The sequence below is a fragment of the Elgaria multicarinata genome, chromosome 2 (genome assembly GCF_023053635.1).
Source record: "Elgaria multicarinata webbii isolate HBS135686 ecotype San Diego chromosome 2, rElgMul1.1.pri, whole genome shotgun sequence".
Taxonomy (NCBI): Eukaryota; Metazoa; Chordata; class Lepidosauria; order Squamata; family Anguidae; genus Elgaria; species Elgaria multicarinata.
In genome coordinates, this window is record NC_086172.1 from 58994248 (window position 1) to 59010312 (window position 16065).

The following is a 16065-nucleotide window of genomic DNA, read 5'->3' on the forward strand; positions in this document are numbered from 1 at the left end:
CAACAAAAAGGAACCAGCTGAGAAAAAAATGTTTCTTTACTTATTTTTGCCATTTGAAAAACCCCACATGCTTCCTACATACATAAATAGGCTTTAAGAAAAACTTCTGTATTTTCTTTTATCATTTCTTTTTTAGTTTTATAATGAGCTGGATCCAATATCAGCGAAACCAGGAATGGGCAATTCCTGCCCCCTGCACCTCTGCAAAATCTGCTCCAGAGAGCTGGAAAACCCTCTAGAGCAGATTTTCAGGCAGCATGGAAGGATGCAAGGAGGAGAGATTGAGAAAGTCCTGTTGCATGAGCAGACATCTGCTAACATGACGTTGGATTTAACCCAATGCTTCCTATTGGGAGTTCAGTGGAGAAATGTTTGGGATGAATTCCATTTTTGAGAGCTTCGAAATCTGCAGTTTCTCTTTTGATCTGTCTGAAATAATGACGGAAGGAGATCACACCATATTACATGGCATGCCACTCTAGTTTATTGTTTGTTTTTGTTAGGAACTTGTGGGCATGGCTAGATGGGGTGATATCCTGGGGATCACCCTGGGATCATCCCTGTGAGTTCACATGACGCACAGGGCATCCCGGGAGCAGGGAGAGATGAATGCAGCCTTAACCAGAAAGATCAATAATGAATGTCTGGAAATCAATGTTTAATACTGTAGTACACCATCCTCTGATTCAACGGACATAAATGCACCTCACTCTCCTCTTCCGCAAAAAACCCAGCATTAGATGTAGAGGTCACTGTAGAGATTTCACTAATGATTTCATCAAAAGGAACTTTTTCTTTCTTTCATCATGCTGGCAAGGTTACTACTTTCATTAGCACTTTCTTCCATCACTTTCAGTGAAAACTGATGAGTTCTTTTGAATATGTGAAAAAAGTATGACTTTCATACTGACAAACTACAGTCGTCATATGTGGGGTGGGGGAATGTAGGGCAGTGCACACATGTTTAATCATGGCAATACCTGCCCGATTAATATTTAATGCATTCACATTTGTATTGTAGGAATGTAAAATGGGGAGTGGTAAAACAAATCCCTAACAAAAACTGTAGTGATGTGCAGTGATGTGCAAAAGAAGCCAAAAATGAAATTAATATATGCAAACATTTTTTTATAAAGAGGTATTATATTTAAGAATCAGAATCAACAGTTTTAAAACATTTCAAAATTATTTTTCCATTAAACAGATCAACAAAACTTTTAACAATTCTTTAGCGTACAAGAGCTTATTATACTGTATTAGACATCTCCATTCAGTTTGGTAATGCCAAAGTTACAGTAGATAGTTATGTAAGATATATAATCAAGTCTTAAGACATTATATATCTCCATAATGACTCTGTGTGACTGGATGACTGAAGTCATTTTCTTTTTTGTTAACATCAGTCAAAAATGGAAACTATATTTTTATGAAACTATTTTACTTGACCAGCCCCCTAATCCATCTACTGTCGTGAGTGAGCTTCTCAGGTAGTGCCATTTGCCAAATTCTGCTATGCCACCCTTGGACTATATCCTGACTTAAGTTTTCCATCCTTTTGCTACCTCCATATGTGGTGCTGCCAATAATTGAGAGACTAATTCTTTATGCCTCACAGGGGTCATTACATCGTCACACATGGATAGAAGTGCTACTTAAGAGTTTGGTGCAATTTGTTGTTATGTCATGTCTGATATTTCTTTAAAGACCTTTAACAAAAATGTTTACACATACCACCACATGTGAAACAATGTTCCTCAAGAATGGCATCGTCTCCAGCATAATGGTATTAGCTCTTGGTTTATGTGGGTTAACTTCACTGGCTATGATTTTTGAGCACTGAAAAATCACTTTGAAACTTGTTCTGTCTTGCTCGCTTTTTTGCTTTCGATGCGTTTTTCAAATGGGAAAAGTGCATTTCTGTGCGTATTTATCAAAAGTGCCACCCCCCCACTGACTAAGGAAAGCAAGAAAATGCTTTTTGGTGGTGGTGGTGAGCACATAAGTGTGCATCTCTCTTTCTGAGGTCGTTGCGCCTCACATGTAAACAGAGGAGGGATCTCGCGTTAATCGCAATGCGAGATCTTCCCTCCTCCATCCTGGATTATAAGGTAGGTCTAGCTAAGATCTAAGACAGACAGACAGACTGGGATTTAAAGAAGGGTTGGAAAGGTCAAGGATTTTTTTCTTATTTTTTTTTTAAAAATTCTCAGAGTTAATACAAGAACACACACACACACACACAATAACACAAAGGGAGAGCGTGGGGTAGTGGTACAAGAAGCAAATAAAAGCAGACAGACACACAGACAGAAAAGCAGGAGCTCTCTCTCTCTGAGTTAGCAGCAGCTAGAAATCAAGCAGACACAGAGCAAGCACAGCTAGATCTCTCTCTCTTTCTTTCTCTCCTTCTTTCCGTTCCACTCAACGAGGGATCAGTTACCAGGACTAGAACAAATGGGTTATATGATTTGCAATCCCTCTCCCTAAGCAACGTGATTGGAGGGGGGAGAGGGAGGAGACTGCAGCTATTGGTTAGCCACAGATGTCAATCTCAAAACTACCCCTCCCTCACCCCTCAGCGACAGTGCCTTCCTAATAAGGAAGAGGGTTCAGTTAGTTGTCATGCCCATCAACATAAAATGAAGCCCTCATGTCACCTAAAAAACCTTCGGATCCCTTCAGGGCTCCAAAGAATCTATCCACACCATGGGTGTCCGGCAGTTTTAGAGCTGTCCCCCAAACTGCACTGTGATTTCGGAGCTCTGTTGGAGGTCTGTTAGACCCCTGGATTTTCTGTTAGACCCCTGGATAGAGTGCACACCCATAATATAGATATGCATCTTTCAAACACAACTTCAAATTTGGACAGAGTACAGGGTTGTGAAAGGGACATGTTTGCATGATTTGCAAACAGAAACAAAATTCTTGTACATCCCTAGTTATGTTCTGACACTCACTTTAAAGAGGATATACTTGGCTTTCATAGAAACCTGCATCTGAGAACGCCAAACTGGAACTTGAGTTAGGCCTTTTCCACTTCTTGTGTCACAGCCATGCCTCTGGAACTCCGTCCCCTCAGGCATCCACCTGGCACTTTCACTGCTGGCATTTACGCAACAGCTGTGCCTTTTCTTGTCCTAACCTTCATTTCTGGCAGGCCAAACTGGACACATGCAGTTTCGGATTGTAGCCTACCTCGCTGTATGTGCATTCATTTCTGCAGTTTTGAATACCAAAAAAAAAAGGGCTCCAGGATGCTTTCAGATGAAACATTGTCCTGACTCATTCACAGAAATTTTACAAGCCTTCCAATTTCCAAACACTGCTTCCAGCTTTTTTCATACTGCTGAAAATCAGTTAAGGAGAAAAAGGCAGCATAACTGCACAATGCCTCCTGACTGATAGCGCTAGAATACCTCCTTCTGGAAGCACCCCCAGTTTGCCTTGCTTTAATTCTTTTCTAATTAGTTGGATCTTTTTCTTGCTTCTTCTTTAGTTTTTACTGTGATGGGATTTGTGGTTGATTTTGGTTTCAATGAACTAAAATATGTAAGAAATACCATATTTTATTGTTTTAAATGTGATTTTATTGTGATTATTTTGGAAGCCGCTCTGGATATATCTTTTTGGGAAAGTGAAAAACAGTGTAAAATTCTTTTCAAATAAAATATGTTCGTGTGAGTGCCTGTGTGTGCAAGCCTGTACCCAAGCATACTGGAAGCCTAGGTCTCCTCCCCTTTTCATCTAGCCTCAGTTTATACCATAGTGTTCAGTTAAGCCTGATATGTGTTTCAGAGAAAGAGGCTGCATTTTGAGTGTGTTGTGGTGACCTCCGTGACGCACTGAAACATGGTATTATTCAGCATTGTTACAATCACTCTCCTGAGGCACAACCCTTCACCCTTTTCAATTTCTCCTCTGCCCCACCTCTCCTGATTTTACAGTCACAGTAGGCCTCTGCTGACAGAGGAGCCATAACCATTGATTTAGCTCTCGTTACAGAGGAACTTGTCTGTCTTATCCCATGGGTCCATGAAGACATTAGAGATTCTGAATTTCAAGTTACCTCAGCATCCTGACAGCCTGCATATGTGCCAACGTTGGCTTGCCTCAAAATCTAGAATTAAGAAGCATAGTTTAAGCTCATTGGGCTGAATAAGCATGCAAAGGTTGCACTATAAAACAGTTAACAGGTAATAAACACATAACAGAACAATTAGTCTGGCTTTCAGTGGCTGTAAAATGCATGTATGTTTATCATTCAGTAGAAGAAAAACTGCAGGATTAAAATAACTAGTAAATGATGCTAAGACATGGTTAGGCCACTAATCATTTTGCAGTAAATTGTTAGTGAGTGTGTTTAAAACATGGTTATGTAGCCACCATAGGCCAGATCTACACCAAGCAAGATATAACACTTTGAAAACAGTTTGAAAACGGTATAAGATATGTATCATGGGCCCCAACAGTCGTCAATACCATTATAAAGAAGTAGTGTAGCTCCTACCATAGTTAGGAATGGGTCATGATTCACAAGTCATGATTCACACGTCATGCGAAGCCATAATGTTTAGCGCAAAATGCTTAACCACCATGGCTTAGCGTGTTGTCTGAACAAAGTCACTATTGGTGAATTGTATCCTGGATATCAAGACTAGGATTCTTCAGAACAATTGAGGAAGACATGTCTGAAAGAGTAAGCAAGGAAATGTCATAGTAATATGTCATTGTCATAGTAAGCAAGGAAATGCTAGGAAACAGCAAAAAAGCTATGGTGCAATCCTATAGGGTGCGATCCTATGCATGTTTAGATAGAAACAAGTCCTACAACTTCCAGTATTACCCAGCCAGCAGTGGTTTCTTTTATGTAAAAAAAATATGCTTGGGATTGTGCCTTTAGGTTGAGTTTCAACCCTAACCCTAATGTTCCACTGAAACATGACTCCTGCCACAAAAGTCGTTCTGCAAGGTGTCGTCGTTAGTATGTTTCGCCTTGCGAGACAATTCCATGTCCATGGTTCCTCTCCGTGGAGCCATGTCTCCTCAACCCTAACCCTAAACCTAAAATGATTTTTATCACTAAACCTAATGTTCTACTGCTACATGATGCCTGCTACTAAAGTCATTCTGCAAGGTGTTCTGCTGGCCCAGTAAGTCTGTTTTGCCCTTCTAGGCAATTCCATATCCGTGGTTCCTCACCAGGGAGCCATGTCTCTTCAACCCTAACGCTAACCTTAAAATGATTTTTATCCCTAAACCTAATGTTCCACTGAAACATGACTCCAGCCACAAAAATTGTCCTGCAAGTTGTCATCGTGTCCCGCTCAGTATGTCTTGCCCTGCTAGGCAATTCCATTGCCATTCTTCTTCTCTGGGGAGCCATGTCTCCTCAACCTTAACCCTAAAATGATTGTCAACCCTAACCCTAATGTTCCACGGATACATGACTCCTGCCACAGAAGTCGTTATGGAAGTTGTCCTGATGACCTGCTCAGTTTGTCTTGCCCTGCTAGGCAAATCCATGGCCATGGTTCCTCTCCGGGGAGCCATGCCTCCTCAACTCTTACTCTAACCCTAACCCTAAAATGATTTTTATCCCTAACCCTAATGTTCCACTGAGACAAGACTCCTGTCAGAAAAGTAGTTCAGCAGGGTGTCCTTGTGGCCCAGTAAGTCTGTCTGGCCCTTCTCGGCAATTCCATATCCATGGTTCCTCACAAGGGAGCCAGGCCTCCTTAACCCTAACCCTAAAATGATTTTATCCGTAAACTTAATGTTCCACTGAAACATGACGCTTGCCACAATTGTCGTTCTGCAAGTTGTCGTTGTGTCCCGCTCAGAATGTCTTGCCCTGCTAGGCAATTCCGTTGTCATGCTTCTTCTCTGGGGAACCATGCCTTCTCAACCCTAACCCTAACCCTAAAATGAGTTTTATCCCTAAACCTAATGTTCCACTGTTACATGACTCCTGCCACAAAAGTCGTTCTGCAAGGAGTTGTCGTGGCCCACTCAGTCTGCCTCACCCTGCTAGACAATTCCATGCCCAGGGTTCCTCTCTGGAGAGCCATGCCTCCTCAACCCTAACTCTAACCCTAAAATGATTTTTATCCCTAACACTAATGTTCTACTGAGACAAGACCCCAGCAATAAAAGTCATTTGGCAAGGTGTCCCGGTGGTCCAGTAAGTCTGTCTGGCTCTTCTAGGCAATTCCATATCTATGGTTCCTCCCAAGGGAGCCATGCCTGCTCAACCCTAACTGACAGACAAGGAAATCATGAACCACCAGCATGTTTACACTTGCAGCAAAAATAGATTCCATTGTTTCATTTCATTTCATCTCTTGCATTTCTATGCCACACCAATAGCCAAAGCTCTTTGGGCAGTTTACAAAGTTTAAAAACCTTTTTAAAAGGTTACAGGAGAAGTAGATGTCGAAGAAGGAACACTGTGACTGAAAAGGAAAGAGGGAAGTGATAAGTGATAAATGTGGCTAGTGAAATAGCAGGCCTGACCCAGTTCTTGAATTAGGATCTATTGAAATTAGTGGGGCAACTTAGTCATGACTGATTAAAGTTCCATTATTTTCTATGAGAATTCACAGCACAAACTTTTGCAGAAATCCTCAGAAATAAGTCACACTGTGTTCAGTGGAACTTACACCCAAATTTTTGTGTATAAGATGGCAACCTAAGTGCAATTAACCTAGTTCAGATCCGACATAATACACTGATAACTATTTGCTGCTCCATGATAAATAATATTCACAAACAGCTTGAAGTAAGTTAAACTGGATAATAGTATTAATAGTGTTCAAAGCACTTTACATATATTATCTCATTAAACCCTTCAAGAATTCTGAAAAGTAGACTGATATTATTATTTTTATTATTTGTATATAAGATACAGGCTGAGGCCGACAAAGAGTGACTTGCTAAGGAAATCTAGTAAGTCTATGAGTTTATCAGACCAGCCTTATAGTCTACATTCACAGCAAATTCAATGCAAAGGAGTCAGTTGTCTCCTACCTTTATAGTCTGCTTTTGGGGTGAAGGACTCCGATGATATGCACCATGTCCAGCTGGGATTGCGGGTTCCCCCCTCTCTCAACGGTGTATTTTGGTGCACAGAAAGTCCGGTTCTTACGGTAATGCACTCAAACTTCAACATGTATTTTCATCCATCTCGTTTTCAGTACGGTGTTCTGTGGGTGTGTTTTCAAGGGGTGGTATCGATGATGAAAGACAGGGGCATGCCTTTTCTCCAGTGGGTGTTTTTAAATCCTTTCCTCCTGCTGCTTCCTCCTGCACACCAGATCCAAACTCCCCCACTCCCATTGATTTCAACTGCTCCATCATACCTACACAGACTGTAAGGCTGGTGTGATGGAGCTCTTTCTTTTCTCCCCATTTGCAAGACACACAACCTGTAAACAGTGGGAAGGGCTTCCACAGGGTCCTAAAGCCCTGACAGCTTCTTCCTCTTCTCCCACTTCAAACAACCAATAAACTATAGGGGGAGATACAAAGGAGATCTGGGGTGTGGGGATAACAAGGTGTGTGAGTGAACCTCAATGGATCACAACAATTCGCTACAGCAGAGGTGTAAGTTTGCAAGCTTTCACACACTATATAAGCACTTTATAACCGAAGTAGGATAATTTGAGGGGAAACAAAAACAAAAATGTAGGTGGGATGAAGCTTTAAGGCTGATGTCACATTTGAACCAAGGATCTCTTACAACATAGCTCATACCCTTAGGCACAACTTTATGCCAATCTATATAATATAGCTATATTATAGGAAAAGAGAGAGAAATCTTTGCATGTGATATTTCCCACATAATGTGCATTTGTTTCTTCAAATTTGGAATTCTGCCAGATATGGTTGCTAGTTCAGAGGGAGTATTTTTGCATATCTTTAGCACCCAGGGACAAAATATAGGACCTTTGACAAGACATCCTTAGTGTCATGATTAAAAACGTAATGATATGAAAAGAAGGGTCATGTCTTAAATCTGCTTACCATAAATACATTTCAGAATTGCATGATGTTTTCAATAGTATCATGACCTTCAGGCAGTTTCAATAGTAATTCATGCTGAGCACTTGTTTACTAAACATTTTCTTTTTCAGTTAAAGCTAACTTAACAAGGGAAATTGTAAGCATGTCTAGACCTCCCAGCTTTCCGGGAGGGAGGGGGAGGATCTCATGATATGCTAATCGCAAAATCCTCCCCCTCAGTCCACATGCAGTGTGTGACATCCCGGAAGGAAAGAGGACGTCGCGCCCGCCATTTTTTTTTTTTTTTTACTGAAAATGAGCGCATGAGCACTCCATTGAAAAGTGAGTGTTTTTAAAAATAATAATAACCCTCTCCCCCCACCCAACCTCTGATGGGCATGGAGCTCCTGAAGAGTTCTGTGCCTGGTTCCTGGCTCTTCACATTTACTCGTGAGGAGCTGGGACAAACTGGATCAGCTGCCCACACCTCCCATGGTCTCGGGATCATCCCAGGACCCCAGTAAAAAAACTGGAAAAAAGTGTAGGGCAATATCCCGGGGAAATGCAGAGATCTTCCCTCCCTGCTACTGAGATCCCCTGTGCGTCATGTGGACGCACAGGGACAATCCCCAGGATATCACCCCGTGTAGACATGCCCATTGAGCATATTGTCCTGCACCTCTCTTGACTTTTTTTTCCTGATTTCATCATATCTTACTTATTCTGAGCCCAATGCAGGATATTTCAGAGAGTGTTCTTTGGCATGTGTTCTGTAAACCGCCCAGAGAGCTCTTGCTATGGGGGCGGTATATAAAAGTAATAAATAAATAAATAAATAAATAAATAAAAAATACGTTTGAGTATTGCAACAGCATCATTGCCCTGTTGTTTGTCTATCACACGCTAAGGGTTTTTCTTAAGGAAGGACATTCAAGATGTAGGTTAATCCTCTTTTAAAGGTTAGCCTGAATAATTTCTCTGAACTGAGTTTTTGCAACATACTGACAAACCAAATTACTTGTATAATCTTTTTTTTTAAAAAAAACACCCATTAAGGTCATCTTGTAAATGCTCATAATTAAACAACCAAAGGACAGAATCAGAGCAAGCATTTGAACATTTTTAAATGGAAAGCTGGGATAGAAAATATTTTAATAAGTAAATAACAATCTCGTTAAGTAGGTTCTGTCCTATGAAAGTGTTTGTCACAATTATTATTTTTTAAATAAAAATATCACAAATCTGTTGAGTTTGCTTCCAAAGAATAATACAGCTTCCCTATGGAATTTGAGGCCAGTATTAAAGAAATACTAGGTTCATAATCATCAAAATATGTTATGAAACGGTTAGTCCATAATAGCCTTTGAAATGCACATGTGACCATTCTTGCACTGTGAGAAGCCATGAACCCTTTACCTCAGGATGATTGTGCCATTCACAGTAACTTCATGATCCTTAATTCACCCTTCCCAAAACCGTTGGGTCTTGAAGTGTGTTTTTTTTAACCAATGGTAATATTCTCATATAATAGATTTGAAGATATCTCTCTTATGCTATTAACAATAACTATATCTTGAGGAACAATTAACAAATTTATATTGTTCACTGTTTTACTCACCATTTCAAAACAAGCAGCCAGTTCATTACCTTTGATCTTCAATTTCTATTTTTAAAATAATTAGTTTGTGAAGTATTTCTGTGAGGTTTAACTTCCTCTTCTGTGATCAAATCTTCCCTTGGCTACCTTTGCAATTCCTCAAATTTTGGGTAGTAGATACTCCTGCTGCACAATAGTAGATAAATTATTCAATTCATGAAGTGTGAGATTAAAATAACTGTAAGATACTACTATAATAAACAAAACAAATATATCATTACTGTTAGATAAATAACTCTCTTGTTGCAGGATGATTTTCAACAATATTCTCAGTAGATCTGGTTTCCCTTTGAAGCTGAGTTTGAAATGAAGAAAGCTGTCACATCAACTCAGATCAGAGACCATACATTTGGTTGATGAAATTGTTCAGGAGAGTATGAGGAAGATAGGTTATTTTTGAGGTGCTTCTCTTTACATAGTGAGCAGATTCTGCTTTAGCCATAACGTTTTCTAACTTTGTCTACAGAAGCAAAGTATATCATATATAATGCAGCTATGAGTGAATATTGTGTGTTGCAGTGGTTCACCTTTGTCCTATCTGTATCATTTCCAGCTTGGACTGAGAGCTTGTCAACTCAATAATAATGCTTTAGCAATTGTGTTCAATAGTTCTTTAATTAAATTCTAGTAAATTATTATTTTAAATGATAAATAGTCTGTACTTGCATAAAAAAATTAAACATACATCTCTTGCATCAGGATTTCTCAGTGTAAACACAGGTGTAGAACCATGCTGGTTCTGACACAAATCAGTTGTGACTATTAAAAGAGCTGGTTCTTTCTTCACAGGCCCTTTAAAAAAGAGTGGAAATTATCAATACATGATTTATTTTATAAACTTATCTGTAGATTAAACACTGTGTCTCAGAGGATAATAACTTCTTATAACTTCTTTACTCTGGTGTTACTTATGTTTATAGTTTCCCTTTCCATAACAAGTTGAGGTTAATTGCCCAAGGCAAGAGAGATGTTTTGCATAAAAGTGGTACCATGAAGTTATTATCCAGTAATAGCTACAAACCTCCTTCGAGAATCATGGCATTACCCCTAAAGGGTCACCAAATCACTAAGGCCTAAGCAGCAGTTACATGCCTGTGATGTTTTCAGGACTTAAGTTTAATTTATACAAGTGCTTTTGAGTATACTGTTTTCACATAAAGGAAATTTCCTTTGCTAATTAAAATTGCTTTCAAAGGACAACTTAGGCATGTGTATTATGAAAGGCCTTTGTATCTAATGTTTTCATGAAATAATGTATTGCTTGATGTTCTTTCAGTTAGAAACTTATGATATTGAGATATATAGTGATTCAGCCAGTAGAGTAGCTGATCTAATATTTTTGTTTCTTTCTGTGTATTTCTATGATAAGAGTCATGCTGATATTGACATCCTGAAAGGACTGTTACGTTGTTCCCTTCTCTTTACAGAATTTCCAACTTGTGACCCACTAGCTCATTTTGTTTGCATAAATGGAAGATGCATTAGCAGCAAGTGGCATTGTGATTCAGGTAAGAACCAACAATTCAGCTCTACTCATAAACATTACTTCTGCCTGACTTTCAGCAATCCTTCCTTCCCCTTCCATCCCTTGTACAACAACCCACCCTATTTAGCAGGGCACTCTGACCCTTGGAAGAAGCTTTTCGGCACCTTCCACCCACTCCCTTTCATGGATATTTGCCCAGATCCAACATAGGCCTTTGCTAGACCTAAGGTTTATCCGATTGTCCCGGGGTCATCCCTGTTCATGTAAATGACACACAGGATATCCCGGGAGCAGGCAGGGATGACCCCGGGACGACCCCAAGATAAACCTTAGGCCCCAGTATGTATCAGAGCTGATGAAAACAGTGATTTGATCAGAAGTTTGTAAAACTGACACAGTAATTAAATCATTCTCTCCCCACCCCCACACTGATTCATCATCACCATGCAACTGAGTGGCTTGCCTCTGATTAGAGAATGACAGAGTTATATTATCAGTGGTATCGTGGTGAATTCTGAAGCACAAGCATTCCTTCCCATAGCCAGTGCCCCCAAAATTCAGTAGTTCTACTGATCCATATCAACAAACTATTTCTAGCAGTTTTCATCTTCATCATTATGTAAACTTTTGTAAAAAGTTTAAATCTTTTGTAAACTTCATGGGTCTTAATTGCCCATTCAAGCCCAAGCCACCCCATAATACTTTGCATTAGAACAAATAACAACATATTCTTGCTGGGAAAATTCATTTCCCCCAAGCTACTGTGAGAATTGCAGCTAAGCTCCAAGGGAAAAGGGAATTCTGAGGACGGTGGAAGATAATGCTAGCATCTCTGATAATAATAAAAAAGTGTTGGCATTACTAGACACCCCACCCTCAAAACACCACCACCATGAGAGACCTTTTAATCTAGGAATGTAAAACCTCCGGCCTGTAGGCTGAATCCAGCACATGGAGTACTCCATTCTAGCCTGCACAGCTCTTGGGCTTCATCCAAGGGATGGGGGTGGGGCTTAAGTTCTAAGCCCCACCCCTTGGAGGAATCCCATGAGAGGACATCCCTCCATTGTTATCTCCAATCTCAGATTAGAGATATCCGGGGATGTGGGACAGCCTGGACATTGGGATTTGCCTGTGTGGTGAAGAGCACTCGCTTTCCGCAGCATAGCAGAGTCCCAACTTCCCTCACCCCCTGCTATCTACACTCTGACATCAACTGGCCCATGATAACCCTGGCGGGGAGCAATCCATCTTCCTCTCACAAAACAGTTATGCGTCCTGTTTTAAACCTTTGGGTCTGCTTTCAAATGAAGCACCTTTGCCTCTTAGCAAAACATTCATATTTTTAGAAATTCAAACATAAAAAAGTTTCCTCTGATGTTTCAAGAGTCATCTGAAAGTAATTTGAAATAGTCTTTGTATACATTCTATAATCATCATCATCATCATCATCATCATCATCATCATCATCATCATCATCTCTCTAGGGAGAAAAGAGATACCTTGGGAAGGATTTGAGAGGTCTTTACCCTGGCAATTTTCTCAGAGAAAACAGTTCATTTCTTGTCCTGAGTCTCTTGCATATGGTTCACATACCTTCTAAAGTGGGACTCCTGTACATGTTGACAAGCAGCAAATATATGCATAATCTCCAATCACCTGTACAATGTATTATTATTATTATTATTATTATTATTATTATTATTATTAATTACATTTCTATACCGCCCAATAGCTGGAGCTCTCTGGGTGGTTCAACAATTCAAATGTACACACATGCATCTATACTCTTAATTCCTAGGTTCCTGTCTCATGACTAAGCCGGAATGATTGCGTGAATTAAGTGCGTATACATCTGTATGTGTACTGTTTGTATCACAGGTTGCATTGTTTGAATGCAGGGGTGTTGTCTACCACATGTACACAATTGATACTTTTGGTGAATGTACATTAACTCTGTTCTATAAAGTAAAGCAGAATATGAATTAAATCTTTATAAGTGTGAACCTGTCCTGAATTCCATTTTCTGCTTACAGTTCTTATGAATACTTAAGGCATGAGTAAAAATACCTATACATTTTTTTTACAGATGATGACTGTGGTGATGGCAGTGATGAACTGGGCTGTGCTCATTCATGCTTTGACAATCAGTTCAGATGTTCCAGTGGCAGGTGCATTCCAGGTCACTGGGCTTGTGATGGTGACAATGACTGTGGAGACTTCAGTGATGAAAATAATTCAAATTGCACCAAGGAAGGTTGGTATTTTACACTCTCATCCACTTTCAAGTAGACATACATAGGATTGTGCTGTCAAACGTAATCAATGTAAGTTTTCTTTAGGTTTGTGGCCTGGGCCCAGCATGGTGAACCAATGCCAGGTTATTTTCTGAATTGGGTCCTTTGTATGCAAAAGGAAGTTGGATCCTTACATCTACCAGCCCGTATTGTGCACATGGGTTTTTGGGTGAATTTTAACCATGTTTAAAAGCGTAGAATAGATGTTAGCACCAAATTTGATGGCATTGTTAACTCAGTCTTCTTTGGTAAAGGGTAGGACTACTAAATCCAGTCACTACTTCTTTCTCTCTGACTTTTCAAATGTAACAGTGTCAACCATTTATTTGGATGTGTATGTGTGGTTCATGGTGTTCAGCAGCATACATGATGCTTAGCATGAAGAACTTTAAGATGGGGCCAGTATTGAAATATAGTATAGAGAAATAAAAGGTATACATAGTTCAAATAATTGGAATTGTTTTTGGCAAATCTTAGTACATATTTTATATTTTTGTTAATGGAAAGTCTTGCTGTGCCTTTTACATAAATTCAGAATTTGTGTTTTCTGTGTTTCAAAGGTTTTACAGAATTCTGAAGCTCTTTAATTTAATATAAAAGCAGAGAATTACAAGTGATTGGATCCAAACTTAATCATAGTTATAGCATACCCACTGAGTAAGTCTGGATCGAATCCAAGAAATTTGGTAACATATTAGTCTCTGTGATACTTTCATTTAGCTATAATAGAGGATAAGAATAAAAGGACAAATTCATATTACAGAAATGAACATTATCACATCTAAGACATTAAGTTATTAAGCTATATTAATTTTAAATACATGCCAAAAGAGTGAAAATACAATATGTTATCATCTAATATGCAAAGTAAAAATCCATTCAAAGAATGCAGCTCATATTGAATATTAAATCTCCTTCAGTCTGTGTTGGTTTTTTCCCATCCACTTGGATTAAACGTGCATCTGGTTAACTAACTCAGATGTTCAAGGGCAGTCTAGGTAGCAGAATAAATGATCAATCTGAAAATGCCTGATATTGGTATTGTTCAGATTTCACAGTTTCTAACTGAATACTGCTATTGATCCCAATCCCACACTATAAACTTTTAATTTGGAATCATCTAGTCAAATTGATTTTAAATTATGAAAATACACCTAAGCAATGTTTCTGACTTTGTGTTTGCATCATATAATACGTTATTATATGAGTATTTTGAACATTGACAATTTACAAAAATGGTGATTCATGGAAGAATCTTTTAGAATCACTGTTCTGATGTTATGCCTTTTTGTAAGCTGCTGTGGACATTTAGGAGGAAAGTTAGAATGTTTTAAATAGCATACATATAAAAAATACATTAAGGATGCAACCCCATACTCACTTACCTTGTAGTATGTCCTATTGAACTGAGTGGGGCCTACCTCAGAGTAGACATGCATAGGATTATGCTGTAAATGTCTTGAAATTTCAGGGTGAAAAATGTATGCAGTTAAAATCATCCCACAATGCAGTACATCCAGCTCAAATCAACTTCAGTTAGATTGGGGTGCTGCTGTATTCCCGGCAATTCTTAGTTGCTGATTGTAATATAAACCTGTAATATAAACTATGCACCTACTTTATTTTATTATGCAATTGTAGTCTAGAACCATGCATAATTTCCCAAAACATTTTAAGTTTAAAATCGTTATAAAACACCAAAATTCAGCCTCACAGATTTCCCTCGTTCTGATGCTTTTAACACCAAAGAATAAATATTTAAGCATTAAAACATACATTATTAATAAATATGTGTGTTTACCCACAGGCTATAGTTTAGCTTGAGGCTAGGCTGTCTCCGAAAATGTGATTTTAAACACTATGCTTAAAAATCTGGTTTGGAACTCTTTATAAATTTTAGTTTACCCTATATATGCATACAAGTCCATTTTCACTGCATTGTTATTCATCCAGGTATGGAAAAGATGAGATCCATGCTGAGGAAAGATTAAAAGAACTTGAACAGTCCGAACAAATCTGAGAAACAGTCGAGTGCAATAATGTATCCAGCCATAATTAATTTAATTTGAATAGAATTAAATTTATTCTTAGAATAGTACAGTTGGAAGGGATCTATAAGACCATCGAGTCCAACAAATCAATACACAAATCCACATTAAAGCATACCTGAAAGGTTGTTGTCCAGCTGCATCTTGTATAGGAGAGCCCACTACCTCCCTAGGTGATTGGTTCCATTGTTGTACTTCTCTAACAGTCAGGATTTTTTTTCCTGATGTCCAGCCGGAATCTGGCTTCCTGTAACTTGAGCCCATTAGTCCGTGTCCTGCACTCTGGGATGATCAAGAAGAGATCCTGGCCCTCCTCTGTGTGACAACCTTTCAAGTACTTGAAGAGTGCTATCATGCCTCCCCTCAGTCTTCTCTTCTCAAGGCTAAACATGCCCAGTGTTATGACACCCAGTTCTTTCAGTCTCTCCTCATAGGGCTTTTGTTTCCAGACCCCTGATGATCCTCATTGCCTTTCTCTGAACCCCCTCCAGCTTTTCTGCATCATTCTCAAAGTGTGGTGCCCAGGACTAGATGCAGTACTCAAGGTGAGGCCTAACCAGTGCTGAATAGAGGGGA

The 16065-nt window shown here is 39.2% G+C and overlaps 1 protein-coding gene across 1 annotated transcript in view; it reads left to right on the top strand.

Moving 5' to 3' along the window:
- LRP1B (LDL receptor related protein 1B) overlaps window positions 1-16065 on the top strand; it is a 976641-nt gene that overhangs the window by 703941 nt on the left and 256635 nt on the right. The window contains exons 19-20 of the mRNA XM_063116589.1: window positions 11086-11166; window positions 13234-13401. Coding sequence (XP_062972659.1) covers window positions 11086-11166; window positions 13234-13401 — 249 coding nt within the window. The remainder of the gene's footprint in view (window positions 1-11085; window positions 11167-13233; window positions 13402-16065) is intronic.